Below are 22955 nucleotides of genomic sequence, written 5' to 3'. Positions count from 1 at the left end.
CCCCCCCCGACACACACACACAAAAAAAAACAAACAGGGACTGATGTGCGATATTTATTTTGCGCAACATCCGATTTCCACCCCAGTCCCATATTTTTCAAAAAACTTCCTCAAAAATGTACACTCCATCTCTCTGCATGTTGTCAGAGGCAGCCACTAGCTGTTCAGGCCTTGTTTGGAAATGCTGTTGTGTAATGATCTATAATAAGACACACACATACCTGATATGCAGAAACGACTCACTCTGAAGCATGGGCCTAGAAATTCAGGAAGTGTTTCTTTGTTGGTTTGTTTGTGTGTGTGTGTGTGTATTTATGTGTGTGTGTGTGTGTGTGTGAGAGAGAGAGAGAGCAGGCGAGAGAGACAAAAAAAGTTTGCAATAAGCTTATTATATCAGGGTTTTGTTAATTACTGTTCATAACAAAACAGACACCATGTTCTTTCATACAGAAACATTGACAATGACCACATATTAATCCAGGATAAAATAGTCAACACCGTCCTTTTGAGCTTAATTCTCATATAACGTTTAAAATTAGACTATAGGCCCAACATTCCATGTAGGCTACATGGTTCTATCAACGCCAGCGCCATCTGTTGGCCATTAAAGATCAGTCGCCGAAACAATTGATGTCGAGTAAAGTTTCTGTCCAGAGTAGACTAGGCCTAGATTTCACTCTTTCAACAGGTATGCACATTTTGTTGTATAAGGATGTTTCAGACACAATTGCGCAACTACTTTGATTAAAAAAAAACATCAGCTTTTACTAACTTTAGCATGTCTAGCAATGAAGTGGACGAGAGTTGGCTAGTTGGCGTTTGTAAATTGACCTGTATAATGGACGTTATGGTAACGTTAGTGGATTGATTTGCGCTAAACTCAGCAGGGACATTCACTCAACACACTTGTCTGCATGCCTACGCAGTCAATGTTCACTCGGAGGGAAACAAATAAAGTGGTCAGGCGTGACATGTTCTAGTTGATTTCTAGGTCGTAGTGGAATGTGAAATGTTAAAATTAACTTGACTGATTAAATGGTTGGTGTAGCTAGTTAGCTAAGTTAACTGTCATGCGCCACCCGTTCTCATGCAACTCACGTTGTTAGTTCTGCAAATTGTTGTCGGAACATGTGTGTGATTAGTTTGGTTCGTCGGAGTCTATCTGTGCCTATCTATGCCTGGCTAGCAGAAACGAACACTGTTGCAACGTTGCCAACTTGCCACCATAGCCAAGGTTGCTCACCTCCTCCAATGTCGTGATGGTATGAGGTATGAGGATACTACTGTATGTAGCCTAAAGCGTGCAAAGCATGACGAATACATTTTAAATGGTATTGCAAGACACACACACACACACACACACACACACACATATATACATAGAACGGTAGTATTTCATGATATTTGGACTCTAGTAAGTCTAATAGGTATCACTGCCAGCTCTATGACCCTTGTATGAGGTGTAGACTTGAGGCTGAAGCTTGCCACCACTTTTCCTATGGCTTCTCCTAAACCAACTGAAGTTGCTTATGTTGTAAATCTACTTATATTAAATCGTTACGTATTAATTAAAGTGGCTGTCTCCATATTATTTTCAGGTTTGTGTTGAGAAGAGATGGAAAGAGCAAGCGAAGCTATGGAGTCTGACATGGGTGCAGGAGACGGACCCTCTGCTCCTGCTGTTCCTGCCTCCAGGAAACCAACGGTACTTTGCCAGTGCACATTCATAATAGCCTTACTTGCCAGGCAGTAGGCTATCATGGAAGAAGTGAATGTGTGTGAGTGAGAGAGAGAGAGAGAGAGAGAGCATGCACGAGTGTGTGCTTAAGTGTGCGTTTCTCAAGGGAATGATTTGTTCCTGAAAGAGCAGCTGTTCAGAAGTGTCAGTCATAGTTTTGTATTCCAAACATAACTATCAATGGCTGGGTATGCAACATTTCCTGAAGTTCTTTTACTATCTCAGGAGATTGTAATTTTCAGGACTTTGGAATGGAACCTGTAAAAATGGAAAACAATGAAATAATGCAATGTGTTAAGTCATTTTCAAAGTTTTTCATAATTTTATACAACAACACAAAGACAGGCCAGACACCGATAGCAGAGTTCGCTTCAGGGAGCCTGTGGAAAGATTCATTGATAGACAGCGTGACCTGAACCAGGGCCTTCTCTTGTGCCAAGGGGAAATTCAAGGGTTTCTGTATGCTACTGAGACCCTTGAATTTCCCCTTGAGGATCAATAAAGTATCTATCTATCAGTTTATCTATCTTCTCCGCTACACCCAGAGACTTTCTGTATTCACACTGATCCAAGTCGTATTATTTTTCTCTCCCAAAGCCCTTGGTGTACGGCCTAAGCCTATCTAGGGCTGTTATCCTGGATAGGATCTCCCGCTCCTCTGCCCATTCCATATGTTTGATTGCAGTTAGACGGGCTCATTAAGTGCAGCTTATGGGTCGAGAAAGCAACTGATACCATTTGAGCCGTGGGCTGATTGCTACCTGATAGCCTGAGGGCCACAGTGCTTTCTCAGCTCTGGCCTCTCTAATGCGTTGACCTAGCCTGACGTACAGTAGTCATACTCAATTCTAGTCAGAATATGAGTCTGATATTGCTCCATTGGGACATAATTATGGGGCGTGTTTCAACCGATACAGGGTGGGATGCCTCTGGCCTCTCTGATGCCTTGACCAGCTGTTGCTATCAAACTCACCTTCTCATGTTTGCTGTAGGATATGTGGCCTAATTTATGTCGCTCAGGCATGACCACTGGTGAACCAAAAAAATGAGTGTTTGTGTTTGATTTGCTGTTTTGGTTTTTTGGTTCATTTAAAACACTTGCTGATAACCAGATTTGAAACGCTGTATAAAGTGAGAGATATGAAAATGATTTGCGTTTGAATGTGTAGCCTAGGTGTCCTTTTTTATACCCTTTCCTTCATGTTTGGACATTTTAAGTGAATTGATTTCAAAATCCTCACTTTGACAAATCCCTCAAAAAGTGGGCAATAACACCTGTAACCACTGGTAATATTTACCAAAACAATCATGTAAAAGCTTCAATTATGCATGCCTTTAACAACAGTTGGTTTCGAATAATAGCACTTTGATGGCAATGCTTGTCAAACAGATGTAGGGCCAGGAATCGCTGAGTAACACAGGCATATTTTCCTGCTAGTTTGATGTCCACATAGTCTTACTGGCATACAGTGGGTCTGAGAACTTTCCAGTAAAAAATAACTTTGTAGATGTTTGAGGTAGGAAATGATTTCCTTATCATTAGTCCTCAAAAGACACAAATAATGCAGGTGTGATAAAATGTGAATGTAAAAAAAAAAAAAAAACATAGCTTGTTTTCTGTTTGACTTAAATTTACTTTTAAGTTATGTAGCTCAGCTCCAGCAAACATTGAAAAATGGTGAAAACTAATGTGTAATGGATAGAAAAAACAGCCATAGTTCACAGCAATCTAAACTATGCAGATAAGGCCAGGCCAGTTGAGTATATTACTGTAGCATTGTTGTAATAAGTTTGCTGCTCTCCTAAAAGAATGACATCGTCAACTTTTTATAGTCAGTTTGGGACCAGCTGGGGAAACTTTGGGCAGGTGGACGTCTCCACCAGTGTTGCTTTATATTTGTTATCCTTATGGCAGCCTGGTAAGCACTTAGTCCATGCTAGTATGATAATTTATCAAAATCGTCAGGGTTGAATGCTGTATTCGAACACTCCAAAGTGTGCATCTGAGACCTGTTGTCCACCCACCATTAGGCAGTGCGGATGTCTTACCATCTGGCAATATATCTCTGAAGAGGAGCACTGGAAGAGTGGAAAGAACACACCTGATTAAGTGCAGGGAAAATAACTTCACCTTTTTTCACCTTTTCTCTCCTTCTTTTCTTGTGGGCGGGTGATAGCTTGGATGAGGTTCAGTCGAGGACCAGGATATTTGGATCAGCCCGATAGTGCACTGAGGAAGTGTAATAGCATTGTGAACTCACACCCTCGTTTCCCCGGCAACCTCAGAAATAAGACGTTTGTTCAAACACATTTTCTCTGAACTGTTATCTATTGAATGATTTTTGTGTGACATTTCAATTTGTTTAATTTCAAAATTAAATCTTTGTTCCGCATCGTCCGTTGTGTTTTTGCGCAGAACGACCTTTTTAGACTATTCGTGAGTGTTTTCTCGGCAAACTCAAAGTAAGGGAAAACTGTTCGCAAAGGTTTGCATATATTTATGTTTTCCCCCTGATAGTGGTAGAGGTGTAAACATCCAAATTCCCCACTCTGAATCTCTCCCTGTCTCTTTCACTCCCTCTCTCTCCCTCCCCTTCTCTCTCTTTCTCTCTCCCTCTCTCTGTAAACATGTCTATGCTGGCAAATTAGCAGTGGTAGCATCACCGCCTCACAATCGGTTAACACAGGTTCGAATCTTGCGAGTCTGTCACTTAGTGTCAGCTAATTACCAGTCACTTTACGTTACTTAACTTTGCTTTACTGTACTTCAGCAGGGGGTCCATTTCTGCGTGCTAGCTAGGGATGCAATGGTACAGTGTGCCCACAGCTCTGTGTGCATCACGGTTTTTGGCCCATGATAATGGTACGGTTTCGGTATCTTAACACTTTTGAGTGCCAAAAACGCAATATTGGGTTTTTTGGTCCCATGCGTGGAGTGGCAAAAACGAAATTAAGACACTCTAACACACCTTACGTGCGATTTTGGGAAATCTATGATGAATAGAACTGAAATAGATGACGGATCGAAAACTCATGAAAATGCACAATCTGGACATTTTATCATAACTCGGCTTTTGATGGTTGCCGCTTTGGGTCGAATCAGTGACACATGCACGTCAGGTCAAAACCAGGCCATTTATTTTCGTGGGTTTATCACTAGGTGGCAGTCTTGCCAGGTCTCGCTAGGTCCCTTCCTGGAAACTTTACAGGTAACACTTCTCAGATGCTGAAGGGGAAAATGAAATCGTTGAAGAAAAAGATATTGCAGCAGGTGCGTTTTCGCCAGACAACGCTGGATGAGTCCACTATATTTATCTTACACAAGTCCTTTGACCCAGGAATGTAAGTGTCAGAAGAGTGACAGGCTCAAACAGCGCATATTTCATAAAAGACGCTATATCTCCATTTCTAGAAGAAGAAAAAAACAGGGATTTTGATGAAAACTAGCCACTGTTTAGCTTGGGATTTTTTAGGAACAGAGGCATGTAGAAATAAACGGTTTTTACCCACTTAGAGCTTAAAGTCTCACCTTTCAAACGAGCCATAGTATGTGTCCATAGCTATAACATACGCTGTGGCTCTACAAAAATCGTGAACAATGATCTAGATTGCTGGCACTCCGGGCCAAAGCTTCCGAAAACAGTGCAGCATTCAAAGTGCAATCACCATGTGTGCACATCATCTACATGGAAATTGGATGGATTGATGGATTCTGATTTGAGAGTTTAGAGTTTTGAGTTTGGTTTCGAATCACCTGTCCAAGCCAGGCCTTGGGACTTGGGGTGGAAAGAAATATAAATTATGGTGCTAAATCAAGTGAAATATTTTCAAAGTGAGATGCACTTGAAGTTGTCACATGCTGACAGTTGGTGTAGCTATTTATTATTTTAGGAGAAATTGTTCTTCAATCACTGATCCCCTGATTTGAAAGCCAGGCTGATATGACTCATTTTCTTTCTTCTAAAGAGCTTGTTGGATTGTTGTGTGACCTTCTCCTGCACAAAGGAGAAAAATAAAAGTTTCAGATGTACACTCAGACTGAGGTAACGTCTGCACACACCAAAAATGTACTTTTATGGCAGAAAAAGGGAGCGTGAGAGAGAAGAGAGTGATGATTGAAAGAAAATCATCACTGAAAAATGATACTTCACTGAAAAATGGAGTCCTTGAAGAGAGAGAAACTGTGGGGGAAAAGTTGTTATTTTGTGTGTGTGTGTGTGTGTGTGTGGGGGGGGGGGGGTCGGTGAAAATAATCTGTTTTTGTTCCTCTATACTGCCAACTTGTGTGTTTCCAAGTGTGCGAACAAAAGCTCAAATTTGAATGTTCTGATTTTTTTCTCCACTTTGCCAACTTGTTTGTGCTTCCAAGTTTTCGAAAAGCACAAGTTTGAATGCGCTGTGATTTTGTGATGAATAAAAAACAAGAGGCCATGGATGTGGCGTCCTCCCTCTGTGCCAGCTACTGAGCTGAAGTCCTTCTGACACTCGGACGGTTCGGCCTCTACTTTGGGACTACGAGGTCAGTGAGAGAGAATGTGCTGACTGATTGAGTTAGCCAGTAATTCAGACTCAGGCTGCGGGTGGAGTTGTCATGCCATTTGTTAATTTCCATTCAAGATTCCTTATTTATCAGTTAACTTTTTTGGGGTTGCAGAGTTTTTATTGTGTAGGATCCCGGAGGTCACCAATGGAGTGGTGCGAGAGTAATTGAGTGAGCTGTTAAGGAACACGACAACATTTTTGGAAATTAGCTTATCCACCGTCTACCCCAGAGTTAGATAAAATGATACATGCCCTTCTTGTCTCTGTGTGTGCAACTCAGTCTGACGCACCCACCATTAGCCTGCCTTTGTGTAGTGACAAAACAACTCCAGCATTTTCCTATTCACATGTTGTGACTTGTATAGTTACATACCAATGTAAAATCTTAACTAACTCTGGGGGGAAACAGTGAATAAGCAAATTTCCCAAAATGTTGGCGTGTTCCTTTAATGAACATGGCAATTACGAGCTCGTGGATTCATCAGGCTCGGGTTTCGCTTCTGGCTCAAGACTCTTCTTGAGTCTTTTTTCTCTCTCTTTTCCCTCCACTGGGTGATAAAAACAGGTCTTTACTCTGGAGTTTTGTGAGCGTTAACTCGGGAGCTCTGGTGTTTTTCAGTGGAGGTATTTGTTTTAATCTGGGATGCTGGCGAGGATTGAAGAATCCCTCCTTCCCTCTCTCTGACTGTGCACACGTACCGGCTCATTTTGATGGAATGTTCTGAAGATCGATGGAAGCTTTTATATATTTTTCAACTTTTATGTTTTTAAATGTGTTTAGAATTCCAAGCATTGAGCTTGAGTACTGGGTGATAAATGTGAGTTTTGAGACTGGGAGTGAGTCTTTCATAGTAATGCCAATGAATTTGAATATCAAATGAGTACAAAATTGTAAACACACACACTTAAAGGACAAGTTCGGTATTTTACACTTAAAGCACTGTTTTCAGATAGTTTATGATTAAATAGAACGTTTAATATTGAAATTTGGACACACGCTGCTGTTCTGAGAATTTTCGGTTTCTGTGGTAGCGCCCCCCCTCCTCCAGAACGCTGCATAGGTGCACTGGAACAATCCTTCCTAAAACGCATTAAACTTTTGTTTACAAAGACAAGAAACTCACTGAGTGGTCAGGGGTATTCGCTGATATGCTCACACAAAAATCGCTGCAAAAGATGCTTTCCAACAGGTTTTATCGCCCCTGACCACTCGGTGAGTTTCACGTCTTTGTAAACGAAAGTTTAATGCGTTTTAGGAAGGATTGTTCCAGTGCACCTATGCAGCGTTCTGGAGGAGGGGGGGCGCTACCACAGAAACCGAAAATTCTCAGGACAGCAGCATGTGTCCAAATTTCAATCTTAAACGTTCTATTTAATCATAAACTATCTGAAAACACGGCTTTAAGTGTAAAATACCGAACTTGTCCTTTAATGATGACCAATAGCTTACCATTCTCTGAAAAAAGCCAGCTAAAAGAGAAGTTAGCACTTGCATAAAATAACTTGTGAGTTACACACATCTCAATCTCGAATCTGCTGCTCTTTGTCATTTTCTGACTTTAATCTCTGTTAAGTGAACATTTTGACGTTTGATGAATGTGTGACCAATCGTAATTGTCTTGCAGCTCCCATAAGCCACCTTTAATATTCTCATATTGACAGTTATTATATTAGCAGGGCCCCAAAGCAGAAGCATAACACTAAGTTGATTATGAAGAGGCCCGTGGCAGTTTGCGGAGCTCCTGCGTTAAATTCTACTGTAAATATGAAATTATTTGTGTATAATGAGGCTTGCTGTGTGGTGCTCAGGTCTGCCAGCGTGCTTATGTAAAGCAGCACAATGTGGATTCATTGTGTGTCTGTGTGTGTGTGTCTGTGTGTACTACTCTCTCTCTCTCTCTGTGTGTGTGTGTGTGTGTCTTAAGTTTGCTATGTGTATGTTTCTGAATGTATGCATGTTTGTGTGTGTGTGTGTGTGTGTGTGTGTGTGTGTGTATCAATTTGTGCGTATAGTGTGTATTTTTTTTTTCTGGAGTCTAGCTGCAGTGCATCATGTGTTGAGACTGCTGGGTCACCCTGAGGTGTCTGTTTGAGGACTAAACAGAATGGGAGCCATCATCAGCAGGCCTAGCATCTCTTACTCTATCTCTCCCTCTGTCACTCAATTTCTCTCCTCCTTTTCCTCTCTCACTTTCCCCTCTCTGTATCTCTCTCTCTCTCTCTCTCACCCCCCTCCCTCTCTCCCTCTCTCTCTCTCTCTTCCTCTTTCTCTCTCTCTCTCTCTCCCTCTTTTTCTCTCCCCCTCTCTCCCTCTTTCTCTCTCTCTCCCTCTCTATCTCCACCTCTCTCTCTCTCCCTCCCTCTCTCTCTCCCTCTTTCTTTCTCCCTCCCTTTCTCCACCTCTCTCTCTCCTCCTCCCTCTCTCTCTCCCTCTTTCTCTCTTCCTCCCTTCCCCCCCTCTCTCCCTTTTTCTCTTCCCCCCTTCTCTCTCTCTCTCTCTCTCTCTCTCTCTTCCTCCTCTAGCCTCTCATCTGTCACATTCTCTCAGAGCTCAAATTGGCTGGCTGAAAGGACAGTATGAGCAGGCGCTCCTGTCATTTTTCTCCCCCTTTTTTTGTCAGCTCAATTTTCCTGTGGGTGGAAAAGGGAGGTGTGTGTGTGTGTGTTTTGTAGGGCATTGTGAGTGCAATAGGGGTAGACTGCGTGCATGTATTTGTGCAGGAATGTGTCATGTTACATATGATGTTCAAAGTTAAGGCTACATTATGTGAACAGGGTGTGTGTGTGTGTGAGAGTGAAAGTGAATTTGACAGCTTTGTAGTTGTAAGTTGTCAGAACATCTGAATTGTATTGCTGCTGTGACTAACTGCTTTTTTTCCCTTGTGTGTATGTGCTTTGTGTTCATGCATTTGTGTTTCTGCATGTGTGTTTGTATGTCAACATGTGGGATTGTGTGTGTGTGTGTATGTCAACATGTGGGATTGTGTGTGTATGTGTGTGTGTTTGTGTGCGCGTGCATGTGTTTGTGTGCGCGTGTGTGCGCGTGCGTGTGTGTGTGTGTGTGTGTGTGTGTGTGTGTGTGTGTGTGTGTGCGTGTCCTCCTTCAGCTGTCATGGGGGGTGAAGATCCGTAAGAAGTTGAAGACAGTGACTCCATTCCTGGGGAAGTTCCGGCCCCTGGTGGGTCAGTGCTGCCACAAGTGCACCCCAGAGAGCCTGGTAAGGGGTGTGTGTGTGTGTGTGTGTGTGTGTGTGTGTGTGCACCCCAGAGAGCCTGGTAAGGGAGGTGTGTGTGTGTGTGTGTGTGTGTGTGTGTGTGTGTGTGCACCCCAGAGAGCCTGGTAAGGGGTGTGTGTTTGTGTGTGTGTGCACCCCAGAGAGCCTGGTAAGGGGTGTATGTGTGTGTGTGTGTGTGCGTGTGCGTGCACCCCAGAGAGCCTGGTAAGGGGTGTGTGTGTGTGTGCGCACCCCAGAGAGCCTGTGTGTGCGCAGTGTGTATGAATATTGTGAGTGTCTGAAATACAGAAATAGGCATGAGAAATGAGAAGAAGAATTAAGGAGAGGAGATGGGAAGGGGTGGGGTGGGGGGTGGGGGTGTCTGAGGGCACCCTCTTACAGATTTCAGGACTCTGAGTGCAACATTGCATCAGTACTTTGCAGAAGTGCTGTTTTCTCCAAGCAATTAAGCCTTATTTGTTCTCGAATGAAACTAATTTCCGATAACACACTTGTGCTGTTTGGCCCGCACTGAGGAGCTGTAGTGATGCACTGGAAATGAGACACCAATCAGAGCAACTTGTTTTGTTTAGACGGGCGTCAGCATTTCCTTTGACTGCACTCTGCACTGACTTTGTATGGTTTAAATTGGCCTTGCAGGGAACATGAGTAGTGCAATTTTTTTTAAACAATACTGATGGTAAACTAGATGAACCGCAGAGCGGTATAAAATATCACCGCCGCCCAGTCCAGCATATTTTTTCCACAAAAATAAATCATGCTGAAAGGCCTATATATGATTCTAACTGTCGCACTAAATTGCATTATCCACACTCAATTCTCACTGGTATCTTCTAGACAACGAGTACCAAAACATGATTAGTTCATAGATTTTGCATGTAAAATTCATTTTATACAACCCCACCCCCATCTTGCCTGTTCATAATTCTGAGAAATTCTTGAATTGTGTGCATGTGTGCGTGTACATGTTTATGTTTATGTGTGTGTGTGTGTGTGCGTGCTTGTGTGTGTGCCTGCATATGTGCCTGTGTTTGTGCGCATGCATGCGTACATATGTCTACTATGTGAGTATGTGTCATACGTATGATTACTGTGAATGTATGTGTACGTGTGTATCTGTTTATGCACATGTGTGCATATGGAATGGGTTAACATGACCCCTGAAGGCAAACATTCGGAAAAAATGGGTCATCCTAGGCCCTACGGTTCTCAAGATATTCACAGAAAACTGTGTCCTACCCTCCTTTCGGGGGGTCCAGTCCAGCGGGGGGGCTACAGATCAAAACGAAAAACGATGGTTCCATGCTATCCATGTGGGGTTACATGCCCACCAAGTTTCGTGTACCCCGGTCTTTCAGTGTCCCGGGAATCCTGTTGGTGTACGGTCACTAAATGTACACATAAATTATTTTATTGTAAGGCCCCCCATGAACGAAAGTTCACAAAACTTGGCATGCATTCGGAGGATGTCATAATGATCCTACACTTTCAATTTCGTGCAGTTTTGACTATGTTAGGTCACAGATACCTGCGATGACAACACCTCATTTTTACTTTTTTGTGTTTAACTAGGTGGCGCTATACATGAAATGAGTGGTTATGGAATGGGTTGACATGGCCCCTTGAGATCAACATACAAAAAAATAAATGGTCCTCCTAAACCCTACGGTTCTCGAGATATTCACAGAAAACTGTGTCTGCCCTACCCTCCTTTCGGGGGGTCCAGTCCAGTGGGGGGGGGGCTACAGATCAAAACGAAAAACGATGGTTCCATGCTATCCATGTGGGGTTACATGCCTACCAAGTTTCGTGTACCCCGGTCTTTCAGTGTCCCGGGAATCCTTGACGGAAATTTGGACATGCGAAAAAGAAAAAAAAAAGAAAAATCCTAAACCTATATTATATACGCCGCTTCGCTGCGCGGCGGTCATAATAAAATGTCTGTGTATGGGTATGGGCGTATGTGTGCGTGCGTGTGTATGCTTGCTTGTCTGTGTGTGTGTGCGCTTGCGCGTGTGTGTGTGTGTGTTGATGAAGTGCGTTTCACAGGAACCTCTGTCTTTTAGGGTCAGAAGTTGCTGCAGAACACCCCCTCACTCGGCTTCCAGAACCTTCTGAACATCAATGAGACTCACACAAGGTATTCATGATGCCAGATTTGGGAACATGCCAGCGTCTTGTTTCTTGCTAGCTTTGTTGTTGAAATGACTAGGACAGGTAACCCATCATTCTACTCTTATCATTCACTACTGCCGTGGTTATATCTCTGGCCTGCTGAATTTATACACTCGTAGTCAGTCCATCAATCTGTCTATTGAGAAATTGATCAGTGCTATCAATCAGACAGAGGAGTTGTTTGACCTTTCCACACTCAGTCAGTTAAATAAAAAACGGCAGACAACTTGTCAACAGCTTTCATTAAATTTATTGGATATTCATTTCTTTCCCAAATATTTTGCCTTGTGTCCACATCAAGTTTTCGAAAGCATGAGCCAAAATGTTCAGCTAAGAAGTATGTACCAAAAAAACATTTTTTTCTAAGAATTACTGAGTTGTTGGAGTTCCAAGTACAAGCTTTGGCTTTGAATTGCATGCCACGTTATGGGTAAACAAGTGAAGATGCAAACATGACAAACACAGTCATTGAGCAGCGTAGATGCGTTACTCACGTGGTCGGACATGAATGAAGGCATATCTGTTTCTGCGCTTCTGAGTGGAATTTTTAAAATTCCCCACTTCCTTGTTCTCCGCTGACGCCGAGAATGTTTGATGTGTGCTGATGCAAGAGCGTGATCACCAACTCATGCCCAGCCTCGTGTTCCGCTTCCACTATCTTTGAACGTTTTCTTCTCTCTCTCTTTCTCTTTCTCTCTCTCTCTTTCACTCCATACGTTTATTTAATAATTGGTCTTCTTTGCGTATGGGTGCACAGAGTTACATGCTGTTTGTAATTTAATATTTGCTGATACTGGGAAGCCATCAGCTGATATAGGTTTGACCGGGGTTCTGTGTGTTTGTGTAATTCACACAATGAAAACATTTTTTAATACATTTTATTCCTCAGAGGGCCCAAGTAGAGCACAACACATGTCCTTATTTGAATTACTTCAAAGTTCTCTAATGTGTCAAATGCATGGACCAAACATAATCTCATGGCTGAGAATTAGTATATTTCAATCATAAATATACATAACAATAACCATAACATTGCCATGACCATGACAACCATGAAAACCACGACATACCATAGAACGTTTAACATAAATGCACACAAGAAAATATTTGAGGTCATCTTACATCCCTTCGCCCTAGCAGAACTTATTGCCGGACAATACTTGCAAATCGATTTTTTCGATACTTGCAAATCGGTTTCTAAATTGTCGCCACCAATGTAACACACGTTGGGCAGTTATCGGGTATGTGTAAGGGTTACTTACATTACAGGAAGGTGCGGGATATGTGTAGACAACTGCCTTATTGGCGTTACGAACTAACCCCATGCATTTCTGTGGAGGTTTCTTGGAGTGCTGCGTCTCATTAGAAAGTCTCGGATATGGACATGGGCAAGGCCCTAAGCGTGGCAAGATACTGTACGAGCAGCCATAAGATGAAGAGCTTTGTGTCAATATTGCGCTTAAGCGTGGCCTACCCAGCTACGCTTTCCCACCTCGACATTAAAAGCTTGAGTTTTATTTAATGGTTTTACAACTTCACCAGTCTCTGATGTGTTTTATGGAAGTTATGCATTACCTTCAGTCTTTTGTCCCCTTCACTTTTCCACAGAAAACTAATTATTGTACTGTTCTGTTCCTCAACGATAAATGCCAAATGTGTGTTGTTCAAATTGTACTGAAGAGGACTTTGGTCATCTGAACCCTTTTGCATAAGCCCTCTGCTTTATCTGTCCTTCACTGTAAACTTACAGTGAGTTTTAATTTGAATTGGAAGGACTAATTCACAGATACAGTCTTTTGTCAGGTCCCTTTCTCCTTGTGCTTTTTCTTTTTCTCTCTCTCTCACACACACACACACACACACACACACACACACACACACACACACACACACACACACACACACACACACTTATACACACATAGTATACACATTCACAACTCTTCTAGTGACGAGAGTTCGGCTTAATAAGCATATCCTCCATACATTCACCATCGTTGTGGTTCCCTTTAGCACCACACCTCCTAGAAGTGTCAGACTAAGAGTGTTTTGTCGTGTGTGTGTGTGCGTGCGTTGTGTGTTTTATATTCTAAGGTACCGGGGTTGGCTGGTGCGGAGAGTGTGTTGCCTGCTGTTCGTGGGAGGCTGCTGTGTCCACAGCAGCGGCAGCAGCCAGCGCGAAGACCGACTGCATCGAGTGTGCTGCAGCGAGAGGTGACTGCAGCACACACACACACACACACACACACACACACACACACACACATTTTAATTCTTTATTTAAATCCACAAATCATATTACAACAGACAGGATTCAAATATTTCAAGAGATAAGATAGGGCTTTGTCACTCAATGGTATTCAGGGGTACAAAAAACATCTCCTGCGCCATACTGCAAGGCTGCCTACAACTGCAGATATGGAGCAAAACTTTGCTAGCTGTTTTGTTTTTCTGCTGGAGAGCCCTGCCAGCCTTAACCCACTGAAAACAAGATTGTGGACATGCCCCAAGCTGCCAAAGATCAACACCACTAGCTTGCATTGATAGCCTAGGTCACATAGTTTTGTCCGTATGGGTTGGTACTTCATGATTTTATCATTGAAAGCCATGTCCATGTAGAGATCGTACACACATCCTATTTCAAGTATAAGTACTTCCCTTCTGTCTCGGTCTAAAAACACAACATCAGGGGTGTTAGGGATGTTACAAAACACATTAGTGGAGCTGTTAAACCATTCTGGCATAATACGCTAATGTTTGTACATGGTCACATTATCTGGAAGTACATCCTTAACAGTGCTAGCAATAAGGTCAACAATTCGGTCGTGGCGTGCAGTATAAAGTCCTTTGTACATAGTACAGCCATTAACTATATGGGCAACTGATTCGAGGTGATGGTCAGAGTCTGAGTGCATTATACAGTGTGGATGGTGGATTGCAGAGTACCATAATGCAAGGTTGTATTTGGTGGGTAACACCTGCAGTCTGGCTTTGACAGTGAAACAGAGGATGTCCTCCCCAACAGCACACACAACACAGCACACACACATACGCGCACACGCACACGCACACGCACACGCACACGCACACGCACACGCACACGCACACACACACACACACACACACACACACACACACAGCACACACAGCACACACAAACACACAGCACACAGCATACTGCAGCGCCTTTACAACACTATACATCACATCAACACGGCACACCTCAACGCAAGAGCAGTAAACACAGTGTAGCCAGCCTCTGGGGTTTTTTGGCTCTGCAATGCACCACCGAGTGTATCATATTTCAGTCCAGCACAACCCAGCACAATCTAACCGTAGAATTAGACCAGAGGGGAATGGAAGAGAGAACTGGGAAAAATGTAGCCTGACAAGCCAGACCCACATCAAGATGTAGGGTCTGGGGACTCACCGTTCGCAGTGCTCAGTCCGAGGGGCGGAATAATCAGTTGTCTTTCAAATTCCATCTGCACACAATAGGATAGCGCTACAACTCATGAGTCTACTCATGCGTTTTCCCACCAGCGGAGCTAGTTGGCTAGTTCAAACTTTCGGCAACTTAAAAAAAGCTTAACTCATGTCATGCTATTCGCCAACAGCAACATCCATCTTCTTTGTTTTCACATAGCAGGGAATTCACGCCGAACCGTTGCAACTCAGCCATCAATCATTATGTTAAGCCCGCCTACCGACTCTATACACGATGTGATTGGCCTTATCGAAGCTTAATTTTTCCAGTTCGCAAGCCAACGGAGAGTTGCTAGACTACCCGGGCAGCAAATTAAATTAGGGTGCGTCTAGATTTCTACAGTAGGCTAGGAAAACTATACACCCAAGCTGAGCTGCTGCTTTGGATGGTATATCATAAATTAATGAAGCGCAAATGCAACACTCCTGTCTGTTTAAACTATTTATTAACCGGCATTTTGACAAACATCATTCATCAGGGTTCCAGGGATATAAAGAAAGGATTTAGCTGCCCCTCATCATAAGCATTCGTCTACAAGAAAGAATAGAATAGAATTGAATTAAAATCCTAAATAGATAGCCATTAAGGGGAAGGGATCAGAGATGAGGGTACCTGTCTCTGGAGTAAATAGTCTTTGGAGGGGGGTGCTGTGGTGCAACTGGCGACAGCTCCCATGCCATATTTGGGCCAACATGCCCACAGGGACCCGAGTTAAGAGTCCGACCCTGGTCATTTCCCGATCCCATCCCATCCTATCTCTCTCTCCCACTTGTTTTCTGCCACTCTTTCACGGCCCTGTCCAATTAAAGGCATAAAACCCCTAAAAATAATCTTTAAAGTCTCTGGAGAGCTTAATGTCGTGCGACAGTTTGAAGACGTACGTAAGCCACGTATTGGTTTGTAGCATTGAATGAGTGGATGAGGAGGAGGAGGATGTAGAATACGTGTCTACCTGGACTCATATTATCTAATTCAGAATTTGATAATGCTTATTGCTATGGATACCGTTCAGTGCATTGACGTATCTCTTAAGGCCTACACACGCGGCCGACGAGGCGACAGCGATTTATGACTGGCAACCGGCAAAATGAAATAGAATCTATAGACCCTTTCAACAATAAAAACAAAAACAATGCTTGAACGTTCTATTTGGGCCCCAATCTACTTCCTCTGCATTAAGATAACATATGGAATGTTAAAACGGAAGTCTTGTGGGACCAACTATGATGCTGATAATGGAACTCTCTTGAAAGGGTCCATTGAAGTGAATGGAGCAACGCATACGGCAAGTGGAACGACGGCCGTCGCATCGCTCTAACCGCTCTAATTTCTATTATGACGTAATTTTGATATGTCATAATAGAAAACAGCTGTCTGGTCAGTGTACCTCCAATGAATCGATGGGTGATCACGTCGCCAGTAGTGTGTGTAGTAAAACGATTAACAGAATTCGCGTTTGACTGCCGCATGGCCGGCCCTGTGTGGTGGGCTTTAATCTTTGAATGGAATAACATGAGTCACCCCTCCTTGCTTGACATGAATATAGATTGTCCATTCTACTATTTTGAAATTCTACATGCCCAACGTTATACCCTTAAATATTAAATGGGAAGACATTAAAGGAACTCTAACACTAACAAAGGACAAAAGAAATAATGATAGACAGAATAAGAATGTGAAAGAAGGAAAGAATGGAAAAGAGAAAGACAGAGGATGAGGCAGAAAGAGAGAGAGTGAGAGAGTAACTCACCTGTTACAAGCCCTAGATAAGAGACTCCTACCTCAAAAGGTCACCTTAAGAAAATTTCAAGCGCATATTTATATGGATTTCTGCAGACCGATCGTCGTCTCCCTCCACACTACTCAACAGTCAGCACAGCAATTTAGAGTTTTAATTCTCGTTTACAGGGGGGAGATATTCTGTAGAGAAACGCCATAAAATGAGACAGGGAGAAAGTGGAATGAGATGAAGAGGGGAAGAAAGAGATAGCACAGGAAAGGGGAAGAGAGAGATAGAGAAGGAGACAGAGAGAGAGGGAGATATGCAGAGTGTGTGAAAGAGAGAGAAAGAGGGAGGGAAAGAAAAGATAAATGAGGAAGTGAAATGAATAGAATGTGGGCAATAAAGCGAGACAGACAGATAGGATATATGACTGTACCCCCCAACCCCCCCCCCCCCCCCCCCCCCCCCCCTGTTCTCAATTGTTTATGAGCGCGCTCAGAACGGACCCGTGGTGATGAAGTGTCGGGGAGAGCGTCGGCGCAGAAGGAGACACGAGACACTGCGTACGGCGGAATGTTGATGGAAGGCGCCCTGCTTTCTCTATCTCTCCATTCCATCTCTTCTCTTTCCTTTTTGGCCAGAGAGAGAGAGAGAGAGAGAGAGAGAGAGAGAGAGAGAGAGAGAGGGGTGGAAGGGAAGAGAGACATAATAGAGAGAGAAATGTAGAGAGGTAGCTCAGAACGAGTGATAGTGGGAGATGGATGAGAGAGAGAGAGAGAGAGGTGAGAGGGGTGAAAGGCAAGAGAAGGGGAGAGACACATACAGAAATGTAGAGCGGTAGCTCATAATGAGTGATAATGGGAGTTGAAGGATAAAAGAGAGAGAGAGAGAGAGAGAGAGAGAGAGAGAGAGGTGAAAGGCAGAGATGGAAGAGAGAGACGGAGAGATGTAGATCGTTAGCTCAGAACGGTGTGATGCTGGGAGACGGAGGATGAGCTGGGCCTCTCTTTAGAACTCTCTTGAAACTGTCTGAAGTCCTTCCACCTTCCTCATGAAGAGGCTCCGTCACAGCTGTGGTGGAGGAAAGTGCAGTTTGTGTCATGAACTTCTGCCTAACCTCTTGTGCAGTATTTCTAACACCCTTGTGCTTTCTGAGTCAGGAAAAAAACAAGCCTGTGTAGGGTAGCTGTTGGGCTTTGTGCAAAAGCTCTCTTGTTTTGTGTCTGAAGTGTGTGTGTGTGTGCAAGTGTGTGTGTGTGTGTGTGCATGTGTGTGTGTGTGTGTGTGCACATATCTGAGTGTGTCCTAAATATGCTCAGGCACAATCACTGTCTTTGTTTCGGAGCACAGTCCTGTGACTCTCTCCTCTCGGCTGATGCGTTTGTTTGTTTGTCTCTGTTTCTGTGTGTGTGTGTGTGTGTGTGTGTGTGTGTGTGTGTGTGTGTGTGTGTGTGTGTGTGTGTGTGTGTGTGTGTGTGTGTGTGTGTGTGTGTGTGTGTGTGTGTGTGCGTGCCCAGGGCATGGAGCCTGCTGCCTGGTGTGGCCCACTCTCCGGGTGAAAGTGTCCTGAAGCATCTGGAGGCCTCTGCCAGGGCGGGCGCCAGCAAGATCCTCAGCTTGGCCAATGCCAGCATCTCGCCTGCCCTACTCCGGTTAGTGTGATACACACACACACACACACACATATATATATATATATATACGCACACACACACACACACACACACATACATACGCACACACACACACACACACACACACACACACACACACAAATATACAACCCCAAATCAGACCCCATTCCTGCCCGATATAGGAGTTCAGTTGCTTAACAGTATGGGGTATTCTTAATTATGTTTTTCATTCCATGATGCGCCTAATTTGACAGGTCTGGACAGCAGACAGACCATTTTAACACCTGGACACTTCCCCTATGAGAAATACTGTTTAAGTATATGCAGAATTCATTTTGGCATTGTTTTCCTGAAATATTCAATGTCTTCCCTAGAAAAGACATTGCCTGGATGGCTGTGTATGTTGCTCAAAACCTGTATACAAGCAGGTTAAAATTACAGCAGCATTAAAATTACATTGTTTCATCATTCGTCCACATATTCTAACAATTTTTTTTTTATTTGGCTTTTGTATCATTTAATCTTGTTTTGTTTTTTTTATTTTTGGTTGTACATGTATGTTTTGTAAACTCAGGGCATTGCTGTAAAAGAGCTGGATGCTCAGTCAGTAAACGGTTGATGACGATGGCGGAGGTATCAGTAATCAGTAGGCATGTGCCATGTGGAACCAAAGGTACATGGTTGTGGGGGTGGGGGAGGGGAAGGGGCGGTAGACACTGACTCTTAGCTCTCATGACTGCTCAGCCATACATTACATCATAAGAGTCTGTTTTGTTTTTGTTTTCCTTTGTTGTTTGTTTGTTTGTTTGTTTGTTTGTCTTATCTTCTCTTGGCTCTTTGTCTTATCTCTTCCCTCTGTCGCTCAGGTCAGTTTGGGTTCCCCTCTGCTGCTCTACCTGACTATCAGGCCTGTTGTTTGTTTGCTGGCCGGCGTGTCTGATGACTCCGGTTGTCCTCTTTCTTCTCCTCCCCTGCCATGTCTCATTTCTCTCTCTTTTCTTTTTTCTCTCCTTGTCTGCCCTCCCCTCATCCTCTGCCTCTACACCGCCCTCTTCTCCTCTCTTCTCCTCCCCTCTCATCATTTCTCCCTCCATGTGTTCTTCTTCTGTCTTCTCTCTCTCCACTCCCTCCGCTGTTGTTTTCCCCCTCTCCCCTCGCGTCACCTCTCTCTCCCACACTAGCCTTGGGTAGCTCCTCTTTTTGGAATTGCTCAAGGTTTTGCTCTATTTAAAAGGCAGCCTTTCTTCCGTTCCTCCTGTTGCCCTTTGCTGTGGGCCCTTGGCCTCGCGGAGTTCAGGCCTTGACAAGGTTGCCTTGTTTCTTTGTTGTTGTTGTTGGTGTTGTGCTTGATGTGATCGAGGGTGCTACCAAAGTAAATTCAATGAAAATGTAACTACTATGTCATTTTTTCTCTCATCTCTGTTCTGACACATTTCACTGTACAGCATGCTGTTTGTGCCTGCAAGGTTCACTCCTGTTTCATTTCAAACATCTTTAATAACTCATGCATTCTCTCATGCTTGCTCCTCTCTTCACGGTCAGGTTCCCTCTGAGTTCCTACTGAAGGCCTCCTGAATAACTCCTTCGCTTCTTCTCTTTCATACCTCCTTCTCTATTCCCTCCTTCTCCTTCATACCTCCTTCTCTATTCCCTCCTTCTCCTTCACACCTCCTTCTCTATTCCCTCCTTCTCCTTCACACCTCCTTCTCTATTCCCTCCTTCTCCTTCATACCTCCTTCTCTATTCCCTCCTTTGCCTTTATACCCCCTTCTCTCTTCTCCCTCCTCTCTTCCCATCTTTCTTTCATAACTTCTCCTTCATACCTCCTTCTTTCTCTTCCCTCCCTTTCTTTCATACCTCCTCTCTTCCCTCCTTCTCCTTCATACCTCCTTCTCTCTCTTCCCTCTCTTTCTTTCATACCTCCTCTCTTCCCTCCTTCTCCTTCATACCTCCTTCTCTCTCTTCCCTCTCTTTCTTTCATACCTCCTCTCTTCCCTCCTTCTCCTTCATACCTCCTTCTCTCTCTTCCCTCCTTCTCCTTCATACCTCCTTTTCTCTCTTCCCCCAGTTCTTCTTTCTCAGTCTACCATCTTCTACCATCTTTCCTCTCTCAGGGTGTTATCGTAAAAGCACCAATTACCAACCATTTCGTTCGAAAACTCTAAAACAACGATGTTTTTTTTTACTTCAAAATAGCATTTGATAAATGAACCTTACATTTTTCAGTAGCCATAGGTGTGTAGATTTGTAGATTGATTTTACTGCCTGAAATATTCGGTTTTGTTTAACACGCTCTGAGTTTAGTGCTGGGCTGGTGGGTGCCTATTTCCAACCTTTCTCACGACACATCAACGGTTAGACCGAGAATTCTCGTCGCAAATCAAAATTCCACTGGAGCTCCAAGCGGATTTGTACACGCAGCCTTACAACACTGTTTACAGCTCTTTGAGTCACGGTAAAATGTAATTTTTGGTACATAGCCAATTTAGATACACTTATGGTGTGGGTGCTTGCGTTTCTTTAGGAATCCGCATCTTGGTTTGTATAGAAATGAATATGGAATGAGGAATGAGGTCGGAAATAGGTGACGTTCCTATAGGCTAGCTGCTATACAGTAGAAGGTGTGTGTAATAATTATCTAATCATTCTCTCTCTCTCTCTCTCTCTCTCTCTCTCTCTCTCTCTCTCTCTCTCTCTCTTGCTGTTTTACTCACAATCAAATTTGCTTTATCAGCATGATGTTTAGATACAGTGTTGTCACTAGGGGTGGGCGATATATATCGTCTGCAATAATATCGTGATTGTTGTTTTAACTATGTGCACATTTACATTATCGAGTATTTAAATTACTTATGGGGAAAAAAACTCAATCACGCATTGAAACCCCATACATTCACTAAATACAGGAGGTGTATGTGAGAGAAGCCCCTGGTTGCAGCAGAGCAAATGTCACATGATCGCTAGTGGGTCCACCTTGTCACACGCAGGCCTAATGTTTATTTTGTGTAGCGAGACCGAGATGTACTTGGGATTTTGTGCAGCTACTTCTGTTCACGTAGCATTGATGAGACAGTCTCATTTGTTCCTACATGTTATTATATGGAGAGAAAACATTAGCATTTGAGTATTTTAATAGTCAGTTGTAAACAAAGAACTCTTCTCATGTAACCCTTTTGTAAATGGACTGAAGTTCGCTCTAAATATCTACGTGTATCGATTATGCTAACCGTTAGCATCTCTATGGGATTTCTCATATACATTAGCCATAAGCTAACGCATTAGTTTCTATACTGTAACTTGGAATGCTAGCCTACATGATTTCTCTTAAACAAAACATCGAAGGAAATAACTGAGATGTACTCTGTTGGTCTGCGTAGTTTTACAGTGAATCCTAAGTAAAGGTTTTTGAAAGGAACTTCAGCTTCAGACTTTCTCTTTCTCTTTCTATTCATCTTCTCTAATGTAGCTGGCTAGATGTCATTGCCACTGTACGCAAAATTGGAAATGTGTCATAGAGTGACAATTTGTGCATTGGCTGATTTGGTTAAAAAGTCACAGGTTAGGCTATTGGTTATTATTGTATTGATGCTATTCATAAATAATGAACTGTAAAGTAACTCAGATTTTTTTTTTTTTTTTTTTTTTTTTTTAAAGGATATTGACTAATTATCGTTATCGTCAAAATCACAAAAAATATCGAGATATTATTTTTTGTCCATATCGCCCACCCCTAGTTGTCACAGGATAAAGAACAGTGGAACACATTGAAAAAATATGAATCACCTTACCTGTCAACCTTCCCGTTTTTTCCGGGTTTCTCACATATTTTAACTTTTTTCCAGCTTTCTTCCTGTTTTAATATTTTCCTGTAAAATATCCCATATTTTAATACTCTTATATCATTAACCCTACCACCGGACCTGTTAGTCTTTGTACTGTCGTCCTGTGTATATATATATACATATATATATTTATATATAGTATATATACTTTTTTGATCCCGTGAGGGAAATTTGGTCTCTGCATTTAACCCAATCGGTGAATTAGTGAAACACAAACAGCACACAGTGAAGACACAGTGAGGTGAAGCACACACTAACCAAGGTGCCTTGCTCAAGGGCACTTCAGCCGCGGCCCACTGGTCGGGACTCGAACCGACAACCCTCCGGTTACAAGTCCAGAGTGCTAACCAGTGGGCCACGGCTGCCCCTGTTGCTACCCCCTTCCAGCGAAACATGTTTTCAAAGTATAATTTTGCTTGCTTGAAGGCAACCTAAATATGTGCATTTTACTGTATAAAACACATAGAAAATATAGGGGGATCATACGTTCCATCTGGTCCCTATTGGTCCTACAAGTTATTAGATTGCAGAATTATATTTGAGAAAAGAATCAGGGAGAAACGGCGACTATCACCAGA

At 43.1% G+C, this 22955-nt stretch overlaps 1 protein-coding gene across 2 annotated transcripts in view; it reads left to right on the top strand.

Annotated features, from left to right (window-relative positions):
- The first annotated feature begins 593 nt into the window (after positions 1-593).
- Positions 594-22955, top strand: part of gpat2 (glycerol-3-phosphate acyltransferase 2, mitochondrial) — a 74573-nt gene continuing 52211 nt past the window's right edge. For both annotated transcript variants that reach the window (XM_042099983.1, XM_042099981.1), the window contains exons 1-6: positions 594-688; positions 1599-1705; positions 9388-9498; positions 11583-11656; positions 13786-13905; positions 18419-18553. In XM_042099983.1, the coding sequence (XP_041955917.1) occupies positions 1616-1705; positions 9388-9498; positions 11583-11656; positions 13786-13905; positions 18419-18553 (530 nt within the window). In that variant the 5' untranslated portion in view covers positions 594-688; positions 1599-1615. The remainder of the gene's footprint in view (positions 689-1598; positions 1706-9387; positions 9499-11582; positions 11657-13785; positions 13906-18418; positions 18554-22955) is intronic.

The sequence above is a fragment of the Alosa sapidissima genome, chromosome 8, assembly GCF_018492685.1.
Source record: "Alosa sapidissima isolate fAloSap1 chromosome 8, fAloSap1.pri, whole genome shotgun sequence".
Lineage (NCBI taxonomy): Eukaryota > Metazoa > Chordata > Actinopteri > Clupeiformes > Clupeidae > Alosa > Alosa sapidissima.
This window is presented reverse-complemented; position numbering and strand designations above follow the sequence as displayed.